Source organism: Ptiloglossa arizonensis, chromosome 5 (assembly GCF_051014685.1).
Source record: "Ptiloglossa arizonensis isolate GNS036 chromosome 5, iyPtiAriz1_principal, whole genome shotgun sequence".
Taxonomy (NCBI): Eukaryota; Metazoa; Arthropoda; class Insecta; order Hymenoptera; family Colletidae; genus Ptiloglossa; species Ptiloglossa arizonensis.
Genome location: NC_135052.1, coordinates 24,775,239 through 24,799,448, shown reverse-complemented (window position 1 = coordinate 24,799,448; position 24,210 = coordinate 24,775,239). Strand labels below are relative to the sequence as shown.

The 24,210-nt window shown below is 41.5% G+C and overlaps 4 protein-coding genes across 13 annotated transcripts in view; 3 read left to right on the top strand and 1 right to left on the bottom strand.

Annotated features, from left to right (window-relative positions):
• The first annotated feature begins 3,833 nt into the window (after positions 1–3,833).
• LOC143146626 (uncharacterized) lies at positions 3,834–11,991 on the top strand. Of its 4 annotated transcripts, XM_076311082.1 has the most exons (8): positions 3,836–4,077; positions 4,228–4,424; positions 4,504–4,695; positions 4,778–5,032; positions 5,103–5,150; positions 5,226–11,368; positions 11,611–11,730; positions 11,799–11,991. In XM_076311082.1, exons 1-8 carry the CDS (start codon positions 4,058–4,060, stop codon positions 11,883–11,885), a joined length of 7,062 nt encoding a protein of 2,353 aa, XP_076167197.1. In that variant the 5' UTR covers positions 3,836–4,057; the 3' UTR covers positions 11,886–11,991. The 4 variants fall into 4 exon arrangements, with proteins under 4 accessions (XP_076167198.1, XP_076167195.1, XP_076167197.1 ...); XM_076311083.1 differs by having other exon boundaries at positions 3,834–4,077; positions 4,560–4,695; positions 11,611–11,991; XM_076311080.1 differs by having other exon boundaries at positions 3,834–4,077; positions 11,611–11,991.
• A 65-nt stretch (positions 11,992–12,056) lies between these two features.
• Positions 12,057–15,304, bottom strand: LOC143146627 (uncharacterized). Of its 2 annotated transcripts, XM_076311086.1 has the most exons (6): positions 14,441–15,304; positions 14,317–14,362; positions 14,069–14,240; positions 13,903–13,989; positions 13,797–13,824; positions 12,057–13,727 (listed from the first exon to the last, which is right to left on the bottom strand). In XM_076311086.1, exons 1-6 carry the CDS (start codon positions 14,517–14,519, stop codon positions 12,295–12,297), a joined length of 1,845 nt encoding a protein of 614 aa, XP_076167201.1. In that variant the 5' UTR covers positions 14,520–15,304; the 3' UTR covers positions 12,057–12,294. The 2 variants fall into 2 exon arrangements, with proteins under 2 accessions (XP_076167201.1, XP_076167200.1); XM_076311085.1 differs by having other exon boundaries at positions 12,057–13,824.
• Positions 15,132–18,013, top strand: Arpc4 (Actin-related protein 2/3 complex, subunit 4). The gene is made up of 4 exons (XM_076311087.1): positions 15,132–15,692; positions 15,931–16,257; positions 16,329–16,499; positions 16,570–18,013. The coding sequence occupies exons 1-4, from the start codon at positions 15,690–15,692 to the stop codon at positions 16,573–16,575; spliced, it is 507 nt and encodes a 168-aa protein (XP_076167202.1). The 5' UTR covers positions 15,132–15,689; the 3' UTR covers positions 16,576–18,013.
• Positions 18,014–22,186: 4,173 nt separating this feature from the next.
• Nfi (Nuclear factor I) overlaps positions 22,187–24,210 on the top strand; it is a 168,532-nt gene continuing 166,508 nt past the window's right edge. For all 6 annotated transcript variants that reach the window (XM_076311339.1, XM_076311336.1, XM_076311337.1 and 3 more), the window contains exon 1: positions 22,187–22,384. In XM_076311339.1, coding sequence (XP_076167454.1) covers positions 22,304–22,384 — 81 coding nt within the window. In that variant the 5' untranslated portion in view covers positions 22,187–22,303. The remainder of the gene's footprint in view (positions 22,385–24,210) is intronic.

The window sequence follows — 24,210 nt, the reverse complement described above, 5'->3', positions numbered from 1 at the left end:
TTTAAACATTCAGGGAACCTTTTTATTTTTTTGCGTTTCTTCAAATTTTCCATGAAAGTAACAAATATTTCATTTTCATAAAATTCTCTCAGAGAAGTATTCATTGTATACTATTAATATTCGACTAAATGTGTTTTCTTTTTTTTTTAGGACCTGTATATATATATTACAAATTAATTTTAATTTATATTTATTTTCCAAAATTTCTACGTTTTTTAAATTCTGAACACAAAATGAAATTTATTTAGAACTTGTCCGCGTGCCATAGATTTGCCACTCCTGCACTATGTCTTTAGATACACCGTATAAGATACCGTATGTCTGGTTTACGAAGATTCAACGTTCTAAGAACTGTGGACGCAATTATATGCACTGATGAAAGAGAGTATTCCATTAAGGTATACTCCGTTAGGTACGCGCAACACGCAGGGGCGGATCTACCATGAAATTAATGAAACTTTAGCTTCGGGCGTCTTCGATAAAAGGACTCCCCAAGACCTCTTTAATTGTCAATTTTTTAATTCAACTACCATACAACAAATCAAAAGAAAAATATTATCGTTGAATTGGCGAGATTCTCCCGAGAAAAATGAGACCAAACACGACCATATTTCAACTATTCCCTACACGTGGTACGAATCATTTTTGAAAAATTTTGAATTCAATATAATTAAAAATACTCCGAATATGGTCGTGTTTGGACTCATTTTCACGGGAAGAATCTTACCAATTCGTCGATAATACTCTCGTGAAGATACGATGAAAAATGATTATAAAAATTGTAAACAAATTTTTAGTTCGCATTTTTAAGAAAATATTTGGAATAAAATTCGGTCCAATCGGGATATTAAATTGAACATTTTTCGATTACTCGAGCTAAAGAGTATGAACAGTGGTGGATACGGTTCAGTACGTTTTATCGAGGACGAACGCGACGCTTTAACGAGGTGTCATTATATCTTCATTTAAAACGAGTGATATTGCGAGTCCGAGAAATGCAAAGGTACGGGCGCTTTCTTGGAAGAGACTTCCTGAAAGCCGGGCCGCCTAATTGCATAAATGATTCTCACGGGATGATCGTAATTATGCGCGGTGAATTCCTTAGCCACGGCTCGGAGGCGGCGAGCGTAAACGTAGATGCGTGAGAGTGCGTACACGCGAAACTCGGCCGCGTGTTGCTTAAATCATTAATTAGTGCCGCACGCGCTACGCTGCACCGTTGAAAACTAGAGTTTCGCACGGCCGCAGTATAAATATATCCGTGATGATTAACCGTTGGATAATTGCACGATTCTCCGGCATTGCGCTCGACTCGGAAACGAATCTTTTCAACGGGTAAGAGGTTATGTTTGCTGTACTATTCTTATTACTTTCCTACCTATAATGAAGGAGAGTGTTGTAAGAGGTTATGCCTGCTGGTTCTACTCTTATTACTTTCCAACCTATAACTAAGGAAAGTATTGTAAAGGTTAGGTCTGTTGCTTTACGCTTATTATTTTCCAACCTATAATAAAGAAAAGTATTTTAAGTGGTTATATCTTCTGTTTTATTCTTATTACCTTGCTACCTATAATGAAGAAAAGTAAGAGGTTATGTCTGCTGTTCTACTCTTGTTACTTCTCGATCCGTAATGAAGAAAAATGTTATACGAGGTTATAGCTGCTGTTCTATTTAAAAGAAAAGTATTTTAAGTGGTTATGTCTTCTGCTCTTTTCTTGTTACTTTGTTACCTATAACGAAGAAAAGTAAGAGGTTATGTCTGCTGTTCTACTCTTATTACTTTCCAACCTATAACTAAGGAAAGTATTGCAAAGGTTAGGTCTATTGCTTTACGCTTATTATTTTCCAACCTATAATGAAGAAAAGTATTTTAAGTGGTTATATCTTCTGTTTTATTCTTATTACCTTGCTGCTTATAATGAAGAAAAGTAAGAGGTTATGTATGCTGTTCTACTCTTATTACTTTTCAATTTGTAATAAAGAAAATATTGTAAAAAATGTCTCTTCTCTTATTTTTATCATTCTCCGACTTATAACGAAGAAGAATATTGTAACCATGACTCTCTAATCACATTTTGATTATTAACAAATGGGAAAATTGTTCCAAATGTGTATATGTATATATGTACGTATATACTATGAGTAGGTGTAAGAATGCATTTGACGTGAAAGGACCGCGAGCAGTCCAGCTCTGATTTAAATGTGAAAGCAATGCTATTAGTTATTAACACATGTGACACAAAATCCTGATCATTAATAAAATTACATTTTTCAAAAATTCTTTCCACCTATTCGGTATACATACACACTTATACGTACATTTTTTTAAATATATTCGTTGTTTGCGAATATTTTTCAAAAGTTTTGAATAAATTTTGAAAAGGATTGAATTTTATGTAAAAGAAGTTAAATAAACTTTTCCTCTATCTTCTGTACTCGAAAAAAAAGTGTTTCCAAACATTACACATTGCATTGCATTAATTCGGGACATCAATTTTTATATATAACGAGCCTATTCGATCTAATATTTATCCTAAGTTCGTACCTTTCAGCAACAAATGTAAATTGCATCGAGTTAACAATAAGTCCGAACTCGAATCTGAGTTTTCTAAAATGTGCAAAATAATTTCCGAGTAATTCAAACGGACGCATGTGCTCGATGCTTCTAAAATGGCTTCGAAATTTCTCACGAACTTCACGATGGTGTGTGTGCACGCGTGCGCGCGCACGCGATCCTCGACACTATCTTGGCGAAGCTTTTTTTTCTCGCGCTAAACGCATATTCCGTTTATTCCTTGCGAGTAGGAGTTAATTTTATTGTAAACAGGCTGACAGTGAAATATGCGGCCCGCGGCGTTGCCAAATAAACGGCGCGCACACGAAATCGCTCGAAAATCCCGCGCCAAACTGTCCAGACGAAGATGGAAAAATATGTCGTGACGCCAGGACCGGGTACTTGGGTATTTTCAATATACCGTCTCTCGGGAATGCCGATCTCCAAATTTTCAAAATATTCGCACAGCTATGTTTACCCAGAAGCGATATATACCGTTGAACGGTGACAAAGTTGCTACTTCATTACCAACAGTGTAACTCGTACGTAGGTACTTCAATCGTTTTCATTGATCGTATTGAATAGGTTATCCACTAAATTTCCTGTCTTTTTCGGACGTGTTACCTTTCGGTTAAGCAGCGGCAGGTTTGTCTTTTTATTGTAAATTATTTCGACGAGCTCTAGTCGACAGTTTGCATCGATGATGCTTTCGAGTCGTCTCGTGTTGACATTCGAATGCATTTCGCATCGTGCCTACGTGCACGTCTCTCTGTAACGCATCTTCGCAGTTATTCCGTCTTGGCGAAGGTACTGCGTTTGATAGAAATTGCACAATCTACTGGCGCCTCCCGTCAACAAAATACCAGAATGATAAGAATGCGGCTGAACATTACGGGTTACTGACCGACTATGATTTGTAACCATTTTCTTTTTATGGATATAGCAATGCGCACATTCTTGATGGGTGTATTTTTTTCATAATTTTATTCTTTGTATTAAATTTTAATTGCAGTAGGCGCATTAAATTTGATATGTGACCAAAATTTATCAATGAAACGTGCTTAATTTAAAAACTGATTTAACTTGTTAAAATTTATTACCATTTATTCGGAGGAATCCTTACGTTTAAATGTATTTCACGTGGATGTAGAAAATTTTGAATAATATTGTTACAATAATAAATATTTTAACGTGTATTGATAAAATAGATTATAATTCTTACCATGGTATTTCTACGATAGCCAGAGGCGGTAAAGACGTTGAACAATTTACACAAGAGATCGATAGATGGCATGCAAATTCGAACGATTGTCACGGCTCCATCCGTCAGCAGAGTTTTTATTTTGTGTGTTCTGCGATCGAGCCTGATCGAGCTGAGCAGAAGGATCGAAATGTCAGAGTTTCGACGACGATTCTCGAGCGTGTGTAATGTCAGCCACAAGTGACGCCTCTGCGCTTCTCACGGCGCGCTTTTCACGTGAAACGATGCCAACAGGATAAATTATGCCACGAAAGGAGAACACGTAAGTATCCATCAGATAGCTTTCTAACCTCGTTATTTATCGAGAATAGATTTTTATCGTTTGCTTTGCATTTTACGGATGACACTGTATGTACTAGCCTGTTTTTCTTCAATTTTTACGAAGTGCTCGTTAACTTTAACGTCTTCTTAGCAAAGCGAAAACATGGGAGCGAGACAGAAGAAAACGTATGAACACATACTTCAAAACACTGGCAGATCTTCTGCCGCCTCATCAAGAAGGTCGCAAACGCAACAAGGTCGACATTCTGATCCATGCTTCAAAGTACATCAAAGACCTCCATAGTCGCACTGACGAATTATTCTCTGCTCATGCTTCTGAAGCGCACAGTAAGCATGCCAATCCGACATCACTCATAAAATGCACTCTATTCCTTTTTTTTACATCTCAATTTTTGCTTGTACGCAGAGGAAGAATTGGCTCGTCTCAAAAAACTAGTAACTCAGCTTTTCTCTCGCACGCAGTTACTGTCGACGCTGTTGCGAGAGGCTGGAATCTCCGTACCTGCAGAACCGGCTCTCGAAAAGATATCTCCGTTAAAATGGTCAAATAAAATTAATGTAGGAGATGCGGAGAAATATTTCAGTAAAATAGAAGAAAGTAAGACCATTGGAAATTATGTGATAACTTGAAAAACTATTATTACATAGTTTTCAAGTGTTTAAGGAATGATTGATTTCAGTAAAAAGTTCTGAAAATAGGAGGGAGAAGTCCGCTGACCTTAAAGTGCCTTCTAAGAGGAAATCAGTAAATTCTTCTCAATCGTCTAACAAAAAGTTGGTGCAAAAAGGTGATGCTTCTAAGAATATGAATAGTTCGATTGAAAATCAAGAAAATCGAGTAAACTGTGCAAACAGTAAGAATGACAATTCAGATACAACGGACAATGTATCAGAAACTGGATCAAAAGAACCAGAATGCTGCCAAACAAATACAAGTAAATGTTTATCCTTAAATTCAGCTCTCCTTTGGATATGTAACATCACTTATTATTTCTTTAAAATTAGGTTCTGACGTAACAGCCCCTTGCCAACTGAATGGCAAAACGAATAATGGTAGGTATGAATAAATGAAAATAAAATCATAACTCCTTCGAATACCAATCTTTGCAATTAATATCTCGTTTTAAGCATTACAGAAAGCAGAGTCCCAAAAAAAGATAAAGAAAAAAGCAAAAAAGAAGGATGGAAAAAAATCTTTAACGCCATGTATAAATAACTCTGTTACTAATTTGACACCAAACACTCTCATACTGTCTGGCGGTAAATTAATGCCTTTGGTAACTCCTATGGCTTCGAACATAGTTGTAAATACTCAACAACAACCAGCAAATCCCATAATTCTTAGCAATACTCAGCAGAGTCAAATGATCGTCATGCAACCATTAACGAATCGTGTACAAAATTCTGTTGTCTCTATCTGCAATCAGGCTTTAATTAACACAGTACAAAAGGTCACGTTAAATACAGTTCCGAATATCCGTGCAAATATGGTTGTGGATTCACAAAATTGGGCATCTAACGTGAAGAACATAGTGAATGCGACGAAAATTGGCGGTCACAAAGGCATCCTACCCAAGGGCAAAGAAGTTACAAAAACGACGATGACGTACAAAGTTCCTATTCCGGCGGTTCACAAAGAAAAGTCAGAAAAACCAAAAGAACTGACGAGTAAAAAGGACACTGAAGTTAAATCTAAAACGAATAAGAATTATACAAAGAACGCTAAAACTCAACAGTCTGTAGAAGCAGTGGATGAGAAAAACGAGAAAGAAAAAACCGAAAAAAGTATCGAAGATATAAATTCGCCACAAAAAGGATCACTTAAGCGTCCTTCAAGCACAGAAGTTGAATTTACCGATGAAACTGTTGATAAAAAACGAAAGACAAACGAACACGGTGAAAGTACCGTTAAAGTGCATTCAGTACCTGTCTCGAAAGCGGATTTCGCTGTGACTTGTAAATCTATCGAAAGTTTAAAACATGTAATAGAGAAGATAGGCGAGGACACGAATGAAGGTGAAGACAAAGGTCCTATTGTGGATCAGTCAAATGAAAAAGAATCCTCTTCCGAAACAAACGTAGAATGTTCAGTTCCATTGTTTACTCCTAGTGTTAGCCATGAGGTTGTTTCTGATTTTTCAAAGTCAGAAGATGCTTTAAAGTCGGACAATGTGCAATGTGAAACCAAGGAAGATCAGGATGCATCAATTTCAGGTACCGTGTCACCGGTTACTTTCTCAGAGGAGCATTTAAAATCTGGCAACGAAGTTGTATCAGTTTCTCCGGACACTGAGTTCAGTATTCCTATCGACAATACACTGGAAAAGTCAAGTAATAATATTGATCAGCCTAATACCAAGTCATCCTTAACGGAAGTTGAAGAGGTCGTTCAAGAATCTGTAGGATCTAAGAAAATGAAAGAAGTGTGCAATCTTAGCACTGAGTTCGACAATCTATTACAAGTAACACCTAAAAAATCAGAAGCTGTTGAAGGCACAACGAACTTAGAAAACAATAAAATCATTTTAAATCTTGACACGAATACCACGACGACGTTGAAACCGGAAACAAATACGACGGTACAGACATCCGACACCGCAGTACAGTCGTCATCGTTACTTCCAGTTAGTATAGTGGAGGACGAGTCCAAGTTAGCTAAGACATCAAAGGATGAGATACCAAAAGCATCACTGTCGTACAACACAGAGAATTCTTTTGTGCCTATCAATAACAGAGCCGATGGTCTTCACTCGGACCTCTCGAACGACATATTTGCTTCTCTTCAAGTTCCTTCTAGCTCGCACAATTCTGAGTCAATATCTCCTACTGCAGCGTTCCTAATGGCATTCCCTTTGGTCTCCTCATTGAACGGTAAAACTGAGGTTCTGGAGGAGGAAATGAAAGAAGACTTTAAGTATCACAGTCAAACTCCGCCCATGCTTCTACAAATTGGAGCAATGGAACCCAATAGTTTCAAAATAAAATCCTCATCACCATCACATACGATTGCAGAGAAACGTTTGAAGGTGACATGTGAGGAGAAAAAAAATGTAAATCCGCCTGTAAGTGAGACAGTAAATTCGGAGATTATCGTTTCCGTGGAATGCAGTCCAACCATGAAGGCGTTACCCAAGGTCGTGAACGATGAACCCCTCAGTGAACCTTACAAGATCGTCCAGAGTGTATTGCCCTCTTTGGAAAAATCTGCTTCTTCAAATTCCTTCTCCCACACGACTACCTACCCTACCGCGAGCGTGTCAGCCACTACTTCGATCAGTACTAATACAGAAACAGGAGAAAATTGTCAGAGTCAGCTCACGACCAGCCTACGAAACGCGATCACCAATACGACCACTGAAAGTATCATTGCTTCTCACATTGACACTGCCTCCAGCTCGAATAAAACGGACCAGACCACTTGTCCAATTTCATCTTCAACTTGTGACACCAGTGTTCGCTATACCTCCTCCCAAGACTTTCTGTCAAGCTACTCAACAGTTGTCGATAACAATTTAAACAATCTACAACAGAATTCAACTGTCTGTAACAATGAAACTATTCAAGGCGTGACTTCTGCTGGACTTATGCAGAATGTAGCACCTGACGTGTCTCAGGCATCCCTGGTTTCCCATTTGGCCAATACAACAACAACAACAAATACTTCGTTGCGATTGCAGTCCATGCAGATGGATTATACGTCCCAGATGAAGGATAAAGATTCTCACAATTCTCGTGTTGCTTATGGGGTTCATGACAAAGATCCTTTAGTGGATTCCAACATTGTACCCAACAATCGCCTCAATTATAGTGATCATGTTGACAGAGTTCTTCCTACTTCCTCTCAGAACATGCAACCGGACTATTCTATACAGTCCAAAGATGTATCTCTTCCTATTCTTTCTTCCCAAGGTATGCAAACTGTTTATGACTCACAACCTAAAGACACTCATGTCCTAACTACTCAACAAAGCACTCACCAGTCCTACACAGTTCATGAAAAGGATCATATTGTTCAGAACTCTCATAATGATTACTCTGTAGATCAGAACAAGAATTTGCCTCGAAAGAATTCTATATCTTATTCTACAGGAACTGGTAATGCAAATGCATCCAATAGGAATCAGAGCTATTCTTCGAAAAACTCAATACCCAACTCATCTGAGAATCATTTCCAACGCAGTTATCCCAAAATGAATAAGGATACTGACTCTTCTGCCAATAATATTGTAGACCAGGATGCAAAATTGAATAATGTTTTGAGGTCAAAGCAGCAGGAATCACAGGACCATAGACGTGACGCAAATTACACTTCTACAAAGAAGATAGATGTTGTTCCGTTTGCTCAGACATTTTCCTATGGAGTGAAAGAGTCTATAAATACACAGGCTGAACAAAATGTGCTGAATACCAATAACGTATTTCAAGGAAAGCGAGAGAATACTCAGAATTACAGTTCTTATTCTAACAAGGACATGAAAAAGATTAATACCAGTTCTTCAAATACTATGAGTAGTAAACCTCTGATTCAAAATGTGCCTGTAACACGATACTCACAGCAATCAACGTCTTTTGTCGTCACGTCCAACTATGAGCCGAGTACCGTCACTGAGAATCACGCGAAGTCGACAACCACGGTTGCTCACAATTCTTCCAACTTTAGCATTTTATCTTGGACTACTTTGTCACCTGTTGGCGGAAGTGGTAACAATAATTTGGTACAATTCGAGCAAGGACCGAGTCAAACGGACAACACAGAGGAAAAAACTATCTGTGAAAATTATAATTACGTTCCTTTGCACAAGGAAAATGCAAACTTTTCTAATGTATTGACGAACGACGTTTATTCAGCTAATTCGACTGTGGCTAATATTGACAAAACGAGGATGAAATCTGGTATGGAACAGCAAAAGCAATCATTCGTTGATCCCTCGAAAGCAAGAAATATTCAGGCAAACGTCCCTCCATCTGGAAAACAGAATCGCATACAAAATCAAAGCCAAGCAGCATCCGGTACTAATGATTATAAGTTTAGCACGGAAAATAAAAACAAGTCCAAGTATGGTATGGAGTCAGAGTATATTCAAAATGGGTATTCTGGAATGGAACAGCAGCAACAACAACATGGACCAAAAAGCCATCAGTCTATGCCTACAAAACAGGACAAAGCTGTGTATCCAATGTCCACTTATGACTCTCAAGTGAACTTTGACCTGCCTGAAGTTAGTACACAAATGAAGTATTCTGTGGAGACCTATGCTAGTTCGAATTTCAAGTATCCCGACAAATCGCAGCAGCAGAATCAAAATAAGTATCAGTCTTTGGTTCAAGGGCAAATTCCCTCTCTTCAACATGATAGTGTTACATATACTAACGATGGTAAACATGGACAACAGCAAAGTGCTACAAAGTCGAAAGGAAACCAACAACAGCATGCTATCAGAGCTCCTGTAAACTGGATGATGACACCAGAGATTAAACACAATGCAAACATTGCTGACATTATTTTACCACCAATTGGCAAGGAACTTGATTTTTGTCAGAACAATTTGTTTGCTCAGACTCCCTCATACAATCAAGGCACACCAAATCAATTTTATAACAACTACGATGTGGCTGCCCATAGCTTCCCGAATTTACCAGTTCTTCAAAGCGAACCGAAAAGAACGTCAGAGGTATTTTACTCTGAGGAACAACCATTTCCTTGGTCTCCCACAAAAACCAGTGTTCATGTGGAACAAACTCAACCAGTTAAGGGTATAGATCAGCATATTGTTCCCTCTAGTCTTCCAACTCTGGTCGGTGATTTGGATTTAGGTACCAATATACCTGAAAAACAGAATTTCTTATTTGGTCAAGTACCATCGAGAGTTCCATCTGATCAGAGTAAAGACCCTACCAAAGATAAAGAAGGAAATGTCACGGGTCGTGATTTTCATACTGTATTAAATAGTCAGACTGTTCAACATCCAGGAGCTGGGCCTTCTTTCCTTTCTGTAAGCCAACTGGTCGAACATGAGAAAGCTGAGAAGTCACACCAACAACACCATCAACAACATCATCATCATCATCACCACCACCATCATCATGCTCATCAGCATCAGCAGCAACAGCAACAGCAGCAACAACAACAACAACAACAGCAGCAGCAGCAACAACAACAGCAGCAGCAGCAGCAACAACAGGCTAGAAAACATCAGAGAAAAAGTAATGCTAGTCCTAGGGGAAATAGTAAACGACAAATGGACATACGAAAACAAACTTCAGGTAATGATCAGTTACATCAGAGGCACGAAGAACAAAAATCTTCTGCTCACACCTTCTCAGAACAGGGATACCAACAGCAGCAGCAGAAATACCAACAGAATAATGTTCACTGGAGAAGCAGGAATTGCAAGAGCAATTATACTGCAGAAGCATTGATAGGAACCAATAGCAGTGTTCATGATGCAATCCAAGATAAACATGCCTCCATAAAGTTTACCACCAACTATCCTCAGAACAAATTTCAAACTAGCCTGCCTACTGCAGATGCAGTTATGCCGATTAATTATTTTTCAAACGCGGATGACGGAAGTGGTTATGGACAGATGGTCAATCAGAACTTCAACTCGTACACGTACTCTTCCAACACAAATATCTATCCTACTTCGAATTTTATAACCAGCATATCGAATACTCCCACCAGCTACATGATGCCACTGCACGATAACACCGATTATATGGAAGCAAATGCCTTTCTTCTGTCGAATGTGGCAACCTCCTCGACTGCCACTTCGTCGACCACATCCACTGTGACAACTTCAACTTCCAATGTAAATACCAACACGAAGAACCACCAGCATTATGGGAAACACCAGAACTGTGACAAACGGACATATTCAACAAACGCGAAGAAAGGGAAGAGGAAAGGTCTGGATGGAACTATGCAGAATTTGGAGTTCCCTCTTTCTGGCATTAATTCACCCCTTGAAGATTATCATCACTCTGCCACGTTCTTACCACCACCCCCGCCACCACATGCTAGCCCGCTTTATCAAAATCATCCACAGGCAAACGCGTATACGAAAGCAATGAATGGTTTACCACCACCACCTTCAGTGGCTGGTCCGCAAGGCGTGCCCACGGTAGCAGCGGCTGGTTTTCCAATGAATCCAAACATGCCAAGAGGAGGAATCGTTTCCAGCAATCCAATGACCATGAGTCATCATCCCTCAGGCACTAGTCTTACCAACTTCAATTTGAGTACTATATTCCCTGAGATGAACGATAAAGTATGTGGATTTCCTTAGTGTTCCAAGCCTTTATACTCGTATTATCTCTAACGTGGATCAAGCAAAAGGTCTGCACTCCGGAAACATGTGATTTGTGGTGACTTAAAACATTTTGTAACCAAAACTGTTAAAATATGAAGGATAATAGTAAACGTGCGAGTGCAAAGGACCAAAAATTGATTGCTTGATCTCAGGAACATCTTAAGTAACTTTTCTATTTGTTTTTTTTTTTTGTTTTTTAGATAACTGGATATAAACCACCGAATGGTATACCACCTGGTTTGTCGCAGCCACCAAACCAATCCACAGCTTATGCGCAGAGAACCAATTACCCAACAAACCCTCTCTGTCATTTGCCACAGGTTTGTCTTACAGACAAAAAATTGAATAATCTGTTTAAATTAAAATTAAACATGTGTATTTTCTTTAGGTATCAGAAGGAAGTCAATTTGCTAATAGCGTTCCTCCTCCTCCCCCTCCACCTCCTCCTGGAGTAATACATTACAAAAATGTATGATAAAGTAAGTATGGATTGAGGGGCGCGTCAATGACCAATCGATAATTGTATATATGTAAATAGTTGTGTAATTGATTAAATTAAAAGAGATCGATATATATATGTATATTTGAAATGTTTGATTTCGTGCCACATTATTGGATGGGACATTAAAAATCAATTTATAGTAAGTTAGAGCAACGTACTCATTTTTATTAGATATTTTATTACAATTTTAAAACATTGGCATTTCTCATCCTGTCTGTTCAACAAAGGGAACTCTTTATAAAGTTCTATATAAAAATGAAATACACTGACGTTAAATATATTATTTATTATTATAATTGTGTGAAATTTATCTTAGTTGTACATGCATAGGAAACAAGTATCACAGCACATATATGTCTCATTGATCGTTTAAAATGTTAAGTTACCTTATATCTTTGGTAGGTGGCTTCAGTGGAATCTTACCAAAGCTAAATTTCTCTGCTAAATACATGCTCTTTTCATCATCTGTTAATTGACCTTCAATCGAGTATACACTATCATCGATAAAAGCCGTTGTCACCGTACCACCAAACGGTGATTTCCCGAATCCGGTTGAAGAGACTGTAACCGTATTAGCCGGATTGCTTTCAGCGAAATTACCAAATGGCGAGGTGATCTGCTGCGTTTTCAGAGCAAAAGGGTTTGTAGTTGTAGTTGTGACTGTAGTATTTGTGGTAGCAAATGGAGAACTCTTCAAGTCACCGAATGTGGACGTTGTAAAAAGTGGGGTTGTTGTACTAGGTGTTCCAAATGTGATTCCGGTATTCGTAGTGCTGAACGGCGTACCAGAAGACGTAACGGTAGTACCGAAAGTTTTAGTGGCAGTCCCTGTGGCCATGCCAAATGTGGGTCTTGAGAAAGGACTGGTGGTCGAATTAGTGGTTTCAAATTGTGAAGTTGCGGGGGCAAAAGGACTGCTAGTCGTAGGCGTAGTTGTACTAAATGGAGACGCGTTAGGTGTGGATATAGCAGGTGCAGGGCTTTGGGTATTTCCAAATAAGTTCACAGCAGGTGTGGTTGCGGTAACCCCGAAAGCGTTTGTTGATTGAGCCGCAGAACTGAAGGTCGGTGTTGTGGTACTGGGACCACCGAAGATACTGCTAGAACTAACAAACGTCGGTTGTTCACCAAATATCGGTGCAGGTGTACTTCCGAAATTTGCTCCACCACCGAAAACAGGCGCTCCTCCAAAAGCAGGTCCCGTTTTCTGTTGAGAGAATATTCCAGAGCTGAACGTTCCTGATGACGGGGTCGTTCCAAAGAGAGGGTTCGTAGTTTGTAATGTCGAGGAACCACCAAATGGATTAGCGGTAGTTGTTTTGGCTCTTCCAAATAGAGACATGCTAGGTTGAGATGTGGAACTGCCGCTGAACAATGACGGGGAGGATGTTGCTCCAGTGTTAAACGCTGATGTCGTTGATTGCGACGTTTGGGGTCTGGTAAAGACATTGTTCACTGCACTGGACGTTCCAAATACACTAGGCTGTCCGAAAACAGATTGCTGAGTTCCTGTACCAAAAATTGAATTGTTTGTTCCAAAAGATTGCGGGTTTTGTCCTGAATTAAAAATTGTTGCCCCAGTAGTATTTGTAGTTCCACCAAATACAGAACTAGTATTGGTTCCACTGTTGAAACATCCTAAAGCATTGCCAAAAGGTGGGTTGCTACCAAATACAGGATTCGAAGTGGTATTTGTCCTTCCAAATATCGATGTAGTATTTGGAGAAGCAAAACCTCCACTGAATGGATTGACCTGGCTTCCAAACGTTGTTTTATTCCCAAAGACATTGGAAGTTGAAGTATTGCCAGGGACTCCTAATTGAGGAGTTGCAAATGAAAAATTGGACGATTTCCCAGCTGTATTTCCACCCGTGGTTAATTTACCTTTTTGACCTGTTGCTTGAAGTTCTTTCTAAAAAGAATTTTTATTACAATTTTGTAATAGGAATTTACAAAGAATAATAAAAATTCTTTATAATATTTTACTCACCAGCATGGCTATTGTTGCACGAGTAGGATTTTTTAAGACTTCTCGTTTAGCCTTCATGTCTTGACACAGTTGTTGAAAACGTATTTTCTGAAAAGAAAAATGAGGGTCGAATGACTTACAAATAATCATGATAATTTAATACAAGACAAAAGCTGTGTGTGCAAACCGCTTGTTCCACCATCCCATTTTTTTGTGCTTCATACATTTTCCATCGTACTTCTTCCGGAGAAAGATCTTCCATGCCCGGAATGCATGGACAGTGTTTGAGAGGTGCAAAACATGATAGCAACCATTGTCCTCCTCTTTCAGCACTGAGTACCTCTTTTGCAACCGCAACCCTTATTTCAATGTATAAAATTAATTAAATGCTTTCAAAGTTAATATAGAACAGTTTTATAGTTTTGCAGTACTTACGCTGTATACTCATCCTCATTGTAAGAGTCAACTTTGTTATTTGCTCCTACAAAACCAATAGTTTGATATTAAATTAAAATACGTTTTAACAAATAGTACTTGTGTTTTAAGTATCTTATCTTACCAAAAGTATTTATATGTTCGAATTGACAGTACTGTCCATAACGGCAATTGCCTTGTCGATAATATTTACAAACAACCATGGTGCATGTGGTCGGTTACATTCAATCTTGTTACGAAATTAGAAACATTTTGTATCTCATGCAATCTCGTGTGTAAGAATTAAGAAAATAGCGAAGTGTTTTCTGTAATCCGCACTAGAGTGCGCGATGATACAGGGTGTTCCAATATACATATGCGGTAGATATATAATACAACCTAACGGTAATGTCTTACAAATGCAACCACATAAGTGCAAGATTACATTTTCGAAAATATTAATGTTAAAAATGCATTGGCTATTTCTATGCATTAGACTAAGTACCAACTTTTCGAATTTCTTTACAAGTTTTTATTGTAAACGTATAAACATATAAGAACCTTCGAAATTAAGGATACAAAAACACGTTACACTTTTCTTTTTTGTTTGATCAAGAGGAATCACGTCTTTTCGATTTGTGCCACATATTTTGTAACTTCTTATATAGATTCATTCAATTCGAACACCGAAAATATTTTTTTATTTGATAAACAAAAATAACTTCTTTTGTATAATACAATTTATAAATTTCTGGGAATCAACGTTTACGTAAAAATAAAATTATGGGATTCATAGAAATTAATGAGAACAATCCCTCCTTTTAAGTCTAGTAACTTGACAGTCACACGTCATCACTTGGTGCTATTACTTGTGAATTTATTATATTTCGAATAAATGCAAAGTGAAAGTGTTACACGAATGTTAATAAAACGTAGAAATTGTTAAAGAAATTCATCGGATAATTACGCAAACGATAGTAAAGATTTCTTATCGTTCGCGTATAACGGAATTTCCCAATCATGATCGTTACACATTTCATTACGCACACTGCTGGAATGCAGTCATATACGTAAAGGCTACGCGATGATTTTCTCCGAGGATGCGTTCTGAATTTGTTCAAATTCGCTGACGATCATCACTGTATTTCCGTTGGATATTTGTGTATCAAAAAGAGAGAAACGAGTTTGTCCTCGTTATCAGTGAACTTCGGATCACGCCCCACGCTGTTGAAATCAAACCGGCCGAACCCAACCCCCCTTGGTGTACATAGAACGTAATGTGTCATCTTTCACGTGTTTCCGTGAATTTTTCATAGAAAGGGCGAAACGTCGGAGGGAGCACGACGCTAATAGATTTCAGTTGGGACGTGAGATTTTCGTAGCATCTTGGCAAGATGGTAAGCGCCAGTATTCGATGCATGAGAAATAGGTTATGGCGATTTGTATTATTGGAAACCATAAAATTCCTTATCGGCGAGTCAGGATGTCGACGTAGCCAAGTTCTCTTTACCTTTTGATAGTGATTTTTTAATATAAATATATAAGTTAATTAATTAACCGGCAGTTGAAACGATTTCATAGTCATCGAAACAATCTTCGAATATTGTTCTAATTTTAGTTCTTCTCCTTTTACAGTCAGGAACGTTGAAGCCTTATCTCACAGCAGTGAGGCGAACACTCACTGCTGCAATGTGTCTCGAGAATTTTTCATCCCAAATTGTGGAGAAACATAATAAGCCGGAAGTGGAAGTAAGAGCTAGCAAGGAGCTTCTTCTGACTCCGATATTGATAAGTAGAAATGAGAAGGAAAAGGTACTCATCGAGTCCAGTATAAACAGTATGAGAGTAAGCATCGCTGTCAAACAGGCGGATGATTTAGAAAAGATTCTGTGTCACAATTTCACAAGATTCATGACAATGAGAGCGGAACATTTTGTTATTCTCAGGAGGAAACCGGTAGAGGTATGTATTCTTTAAATTTGCCCGATATTAGTGGGATACACAGAATCAATAACGTTCGAATGATTTCACAGGGTTACGACATTAGTTTTTTAATCACAAACATCCATGTAGAACAAATGTACAAACACAAAATTGTAGACTTTGTCATCCATTTCATGGAAGAGATCGACAGAGAGATCAGTGAGATGAAACTATCGATGAATGCCAGAGCTCGTATTTGCGCAGAAGAATTCTTGAAAAGGGTTAGTATACAATATGGATTTAATGTTAAAAATATAATTTCATTTAAGCAAACGATAATTTTTATTTCAGTTTTAATTCCTGGGACACAATGTGTTACCAACATAGCAATAGATGCAAATGCCAGGTCGCTAAAAGTATCAGTGCCCGTAAACTAAGCTGGATAACGCAGTTAGAAATATTTTTAGGATAACTTCCTAATTTTCTCTAAGCGGCCCTTTATCCGAGTAACGATCCTTGCTGTTCTGTAATTGGTTACAAAATCCATTAAATAAATTTCTCGATTAATCGATGTTATCTCCAACTGTGTAACAAATAACAAGTCTGACGTACATGTAAGTACAAAATGATATATTAATGCGGTGCGTCATTACGAATGGTAGGAGATGTTTGCATCAAAGGGAGTGCATTTCTTTCTTCCGAAGAATGAACCGAAGCGGTATACTGGCGTTTGTTCAAAAAGCGACGTTCTAAAACTAATTTTAATGTTTCCAAGTCTCGGATATAAATATCGAATATGATGAAACTGTGAAAACCACTTTATAAACTTTACACGAGGCGACGGTAGTTTTCACGTAGGAGGAGGTTTTCAGGTAGGCCTTTTCGAGTCTAGACTTTTTTCAATCTTGTAATCGTCTTATGAATTTTGCATAATCGGTCCATAGCAATACATTTTTATGAGGATATACTAACAATGAAGTTGTACGTAAACTGTAGATACAGACTGGGGTTTGAGCGATCTTTTCACAGGTGGACCTTTTTTCTTTTATCGACGTACTTCAACGAGCCGTTGAACGGTACTTATCATTTAACACTGTGTACTTTTGCAAGTAAGTCTAGCACAAAGGGAACGAAAATGCAGCACGAGGCAAGATAGAAGAGAGGTTTATTTTGTCGGACACCAGGGAATTCCTAATCGTGTAGCCATCGGTTATATCGAGCATTGTTAACACTAGTAATTATAAACGCAACTGACGTCCACCGACACTGGGTATTGTAATTTGTTGAACAACTGCCAAAACACTATTTAGCATAGCAAAGCGATCAAGGGACTGTAATTACAATTGTCTTAATCACTATGATAGCGCTAAGGAGTTAAGAGGTACTTTTTATTGTAATCACGAGGAATGTTATATCTTTATTGCGGTGTCGTATATTTATAACGAACAGAGATTGTCGCGTGTTAACGAATATTTCAAACATGTCCACACCGCGTTGCAACACACAGGGAAAACGCCGCGGTTTCTCTGCTTTTCAAATTTCGGTTAACAGATCGCGGTTGCGTATCCTTTTGCTTTTGTACGTATTCTCCGTTTTACACTGTCCAGCATTTTTAGCGGGCGCTTACCCGGTATATTGTAAACGCGAGCAACCGCGGGCAACGAGACGGCGGTGCGTGCGAAAAGCGTGCAATTCCTTTTGCATTTATAAAGTTCTATTTATCTTACGAATCATTGTAATCGTGTGATTTAATACTAATGTATATATAAATAAACGAGAAGAAGTATCGTCAGGATATACCCGCTGTACCCTCAGAATACTGGAGATAGGCGTCGACCGATTGTCAATTCGGTAACGGTTGTCCAGAGATCCTGGTTTAGCTCACCTCGAGAGATAGTTTTATTTTTCTAAGCAAATTGTTAATTGAAATCGCTCCTAATTAATTTTAAATCGTTCTAGGACACGATTTCGATTTTTGGACAAAATAATTGTTACTTCAGCGCACTCAAGAATCTTTGTATTAACCTGTCTCTAATTGATCCTCAAAACCTCGTCAATGGTTTCAAGGTTCCCCCAGTCCAGTGCTCCGCGATGTTTCCACGTTTCTCCGCGCCTCCACGGCTGCAACGTGCCGTGCAGAGCACAAAGGCCTCCTCGAATCACGGAATCCGTCACGTTCGCGGTGACTCCTCTTTTCACGGGGGTAGGGTGCCCGGACAGAGGCCAGTCGCACGGCGATGCCGTTCACCAGTGGCAGTACGCGAGTTTTCTGGCCACGAGGCATCGCGACATCGCGCGTTTCGGTGCAAGTTCTCCGCGACGACAGTGAGACTCCCCACTCTCATCCCCGAGTAGACCTCACTCTGCTCGACGACGCGTTCGAACACGCTGCACGAGGGTAGTCGAAACAAAAAAAACGAGGACGACCAAGGGTCGCTGAACCCGCGACAAATTGTAACTCTTAGTTCGTCACTTGTGACTCTTAGCTCGTCTCTCGACTCTTGTAATTCCCGTGACCCTTAACCCGACTCCTATGACCCATAACCTGACTCCCGTGACGCTTAACTTGACTTCCGTGACTCTCGTGACCCTTAATCTGACTCCCGTGACTCTCGTGACCCTTAACTTGACTCCTGTGACCCTCAACCTGCCTTACGTGATTCTCGTGATCCTTAATCTGACTCCTGTGACTCTCGTGACCCTTAATCTGACTCCCGTGACTCTCGTGACCCTTAATCTGACTCCAGTGACTCTCGTGGCCCTTAATCTGACTCCCGTGATTTCCGTGACCCTTAATCTGACTCCTGTGATCCTTCACCTGACTCCCGTGACCCTTCACTTGACTCTCGTGACCCTTAATCTGACTCCCGTGACTTCCAATCTGACCCTTGTGACCCTTCACCTGACTCCCGTGACTCTCGTGATTTTTGGATCGACTCCTGTAACTCCCGTGACCCCAAGCCTGACTCCCGTGACTCCCAACCTGACTCTCGTGACCCGCGACCTGACTCCCGTGACTCTCGGCTCAGCTCTCGCGATTTTCAGCTGCGATTTTCGTAACTTTCGGCTGGTTTCACGCGACTCTCGTTCTTCGAATAGAAAAAAAATCACGGAAAGTGGCACGGTAGCGGAACGGTTATCGGGCGAAGAGAGAACAGGGAGCGGAAGCACCCGAACAGAATCCACCCTCGTGGAAAGTTTTAAGCTCGCGGTCGTCTCGCGGCCAGTTACGAACTTCCTCGAGCTCGGTGCAGCCCCGAGGGGGACGGGCGGTACCAGGGGTAAGGGGGCGCGTAATCTCGTTTCGCGACATCCAGATTACCGCGTTCCAGCCGCGCTATTTTCCAGTAGGGAGGGGGGCGGGAGAAGATTGTTGACAAACTTCCGCGGCGTCGTTTGGACCACCCCCACCTCCTCCCTCCCTCTCCTTACTCGGCTGACGTTTCCAGCCGTAACGGGAGGGTTGTCTCGTTGATCCCCCCACCCCACCCGCGATCACTCCCTCCGCTCCTGATCGCGGAGCGAAAGGGAGAGACTCGGTCGCCGTAGCGGAGACCTTCGAGGCCCACTGGCGCTAATTCCTAACGAGCGCCCAAAAATACACGAGCCGAGGGCTGCGACGCTGGGCTGTAGATAGCCCGCGTGGAAGAGGACGGAGAGTCAGGTAGACGCGAAACGAGCCGGATAAATAGAAGCTTACGATTAGCGCGCCGAGTTTTCCCAACTTTACCCCTCTCCCCGCGCTCCGTGCATCCCGCCCTACTACTCCTCTCCAGCAGCTCATCCTCGCGCTCACCGATCGACTGCTCTCCGCGACCTTGTAACTCTTTCGCAAAATTTCTTTTTTTTTCTTTCTTTATTTTTTTTTCTCTTTCTCTTCAACGATTCGTAACGATCGTCCACGATCATCGATCGGTTAAGGAACTCGTCTTTTCGTTCACTGCTCGGTCTCCGACTGGGACAAAAAAAAAAAGAAAAAAATCGGTCGTTCCGCAAGTTCGTCTCGCGTCGGGCCGATCCGTGTCTCTCACTCTCTCCCCCCCCGTGCCGCGTCGGGACGCATCGAGGCGTCCTCGCGTCGCGGCCGCGCTCCCGGCGAGCTTGCGCGACGCCGGTGCTTTTTACGCCGACGCCGACGCCGACGCAGCGCCGGTGGCTCGGAGTCGGCGTAGTCTGGGACCTGGCGTCTCCCGATCGGGAACGGGAAGCTAGAGGGAATCGAGTGGAAGGAACACCCGTGGTTGTACGTGGGTCTCGTCGTCGTCGAGACGCACCGGGTCCGTGAGCGATTAAACGAGGGGGGGGGTTCTTTAAGTGGGTGAGAAAAATCAAAAATTGAAAAAAAAAAAAAAAAAAAATTCTAAAAATCCCAAAAGGCGGGAGCGAGATAGAACGAAAGAACGAAAGAAAGAAAGAAAGAAGGAAAGAAAGAAAGACACCCGGTGGATCGAGTGAGGCAAAAGAAAAAAAAAATATCCCCCGGGGGGAACGCGTACACAGGGGTTGCGCCGAAAGACGGAGAGAAGCGAAAAAGAGAGGGAGAAGGAAACTCGCGTGTAAGGGTTAGCCGTGAAGGAAGGGAGCAGCGTGGAGCGAGAGGGAGAGGACACTGGGAGCAGGAGGGAGAAGGGTAGGGAGTCGAGCGGTGAAACACGGGGAGAGAGGGGTCTAGGCGGAGCGTGAGGGAGAGAGCGGCGCGAGCGTGCCGGGTGCGAGCGAGCGAGCGAGCGAGCGAGAGCCCGTCTTGCGTGCCACGAGCGAGCACAGAGAGGGCCTAAAGTCGAGAGTCAGGAGTTGTGGCTCGTGGTTAGATAGGATGCGTGTGCCTGGGTGCGGTGTTCCACCACCACCCGACAGCCGACGGTTCAGCAACGACGCGACCACCAGCTACAGCAACATCATCGTCAGCGACGCGACCGGTTACGCGGCGACGAGCGCCGGCGACGACGACCAGCAACGATCATCCCGCGTCAGGGCAGACCACGCCGACAGGTGCGCGTACGCGCGCGATCAGGGGAGGTACACGCCTCGCGGCGGTCGCTGGACAACGAGTGACCAACCGGACGACGATCACCAGGCGGTCGTCGACGAGCGCACGACGCCGGGGACCGTCCTCGAGCTGCGACGAGGGACAGACGCCGTGCTGGAGCGTAACAACGAGGTCTGGACCAGCTCGCGGATTCGTCACGCGTTGTTACACGGTGTACCAGAGCTCTTCGATCACCACCAGCTACCAAACGGACCGCACCGAGCGTTCCACGTAGCTCGTCAAGTGTCGCACGAGACTCGTGGGGAGTCCGACAGAGCTACCCAGGTGTCCTACGAACCTCACCGACCGGTGGAGAGAACCTACCAGGTGTTCGACATAGTCCACGAAGCTCACCAGGTGTCCGACCGAGCTCACCAGGTGTTTGACAGAGCTCAGGTGCCTGAGGAAACTACCCAGTTGCTAGAGAAAGCTCTCCAGGTGTTCCACGGTGCTCAGTTGCCTGACAAAGCTCCCCAGGTGTTTCACGGAGCTCAGTTGCCCGAGAGAGCTCCCCAGGTGTTCGACGAAGCTCACCAGGTGCTAGAGAAAGCTCCCCAGGCGTTTCGCGGAGCTCAGTTACCCGACAGAGCTCCCCAGGTGTCTAACGGAGTTCACCAGGTGCTAGAGAAAGCTCCCCAGGTGTTCCACGGAGCTCAGTTGCCAGACAGAGCTCCCCAGGTGTTCAAAGGAGCTCACCAGGTGCTAGAGAAAGCTCACCAGGTGTTCTACGGAGCTCCGGTGCCCGACAGAGCTCTCCAGCTGTCTCGTGGAGCTCGGCGAAGGTTCCAGGGAGCTCGGCAGCCGTTCCACGGCGCTCTGGTACACTGGTACGGTTCACGGTGCACCCGGTGCGGCGCGTAGTCGCGCCAGGAGGCTGGTCCAGGCGACGTTCCATCGCGTTCGGGGCCCAGCCGCCGTGTGACGGTACCACGTTGGTGATCGTGGACGTGCCACGACGTCAGGACGACGCTGTCCGTGGGCACGCGCTCGCTGGAGGACCGTCAGCGCGGTGCAAGCCGGCATCAGCCTGTACCACGGCCGACGTCCCAGCTACTCATGTTCATCCCGGATACACTGAGGAGCTGCATGGTGGAACCGGATGTCTCGACTTACCTGCAGGCCCCTTCCGTAGGACAGGTGGTTTCTTTGCCCCTATTTCGCCCGGATTGCTCGCCTAGGCTCGAGCGGATGACGCTTTTTCATTTTTTTGTTTGTTTATTTTTTCGTTTTTTTTCTTTTCTTTTTTTTTTGGTTTTGGCTTTAACGCTTTTAACGCTTCGGTGAGTGACGCCACTCCGCACGCCGACACGCTTCCGGTGTGCTTCTGGCCGCTTGTGTCTTCGCGTTTAGGGGCTTTTCTCGGGATTTGGGACTCTCTCTATTTGCCAGAGACTATGTTTCTTTGAAACTATCGTTGTGTTTCCAGTGACTGAGGGTTACTCTTGTGCGTTTATCGTGTTCAGGCTTCTAGTTTAGGTTAGATTACGCGTTTAGGCTTTTTATCGGGGTTTGGCACTCTCTTTTCTCGAGAACTATGGGCAAACTATGAGGCAACTATGATCATCTTCGGGGAAACGTGTTTTCAGCAAACTGTGACTGGGTTGTTCGTGTGTTCTCTGCATTAGGTTGTTCGGAAAGTCGTTTCGTTTTCCAAAATGGAGAATATGCAACTTGATAAAATATTTGTACACTTTAAAAAAATCTAGTTTCATTTTCACCAAAAAAAAACGAAATAACTTTCCGAACAACCCAATATATAGCGTTTAGGGTTCTTGTTAAATTATAGGTTATCTTTGAGGATCTCACCAACGTGAGATCCAATCACGTGTCTACCAGAGAATTATGACGAGTTTTCACCGTGTGTTTTCCGTATCTCGCGTTTAGGGTTCTTTCTATGAAATTATAGGTCATTCATGGGGATCTCACTTTGGTGAGATCTCGTCACGTGTCTTCCAATGTACCCTGATAGAGGTTATGAGTTCTCTGTACTGAACAGTCGATCCACTTGGAGTGGGAATTTTTCTAAAAATTTTCCACATTTCCACAATTTGAATATTTCCACTCTTTTCGCTCCTCTCGAACGTTTATTCGAACACACTCTTTGTACGAAACATTCTCGCGACGGATTACCGAGAAACTCGCATGTTTTTCCGTCGTCGATCTCTCTCACGATGGTGTATTTTTACCATTCGGATTTCTCGTACTCTGGAATTTCGTTTATAGTTACTTAATTATTGACGGCTCTATGTTTCTAATATTCGGTGACAATTATTGAAACAGAGAAGTATTATACTCGAAAATTAATTCGTTAAATATACTCGTACATTAATTCGTTAGATATACTCGAAAATAAATTCGTTAAATATACTCGAAGATAAATTCGTTAGATATACTCGAAAATCAATTCGTTACAGTCTAAAGTAAATTCGTTATACTCGAAAATAAATTCGTTAAACATACTTGAAAATTAATTCGTTAAATATACTCGAAAATCAATTCGTTATAGTCCAAAATAAATTCGTTAAACATACTTGAAAATTAATTCGTTAAATATACTCGAAAATCAATTCGTTATAGTCCAAAATAAATTCGTTAAACATACTTGAAAACTAATTCGTTAAATATACTCGAAAATCAATTCGTTATAGTCCAAAATAAATTCGTTATACTCGAAAATCAATTCGTTATAGTCCAAAATAAATTCGTTATACTCGAAAATAAATTCGTTAAACACACTCGAAAATAAATTCGTTAAATATACCCAAAAATAAATTCGTTACATATACTCAAAAATTAATTCGTTATACTCGAAAATAAATTCGTTAAACATACTTGAAAATTAATTCGTTAAATATACTCGAAAATGAATTCGTTACAGTCCAAAATAAATTCGTTAAACGCACTCGAAAATAAATTCGTTAAATGTACTCGAAAATTAATTCGTCTCTTTCTATTTTTCTTTC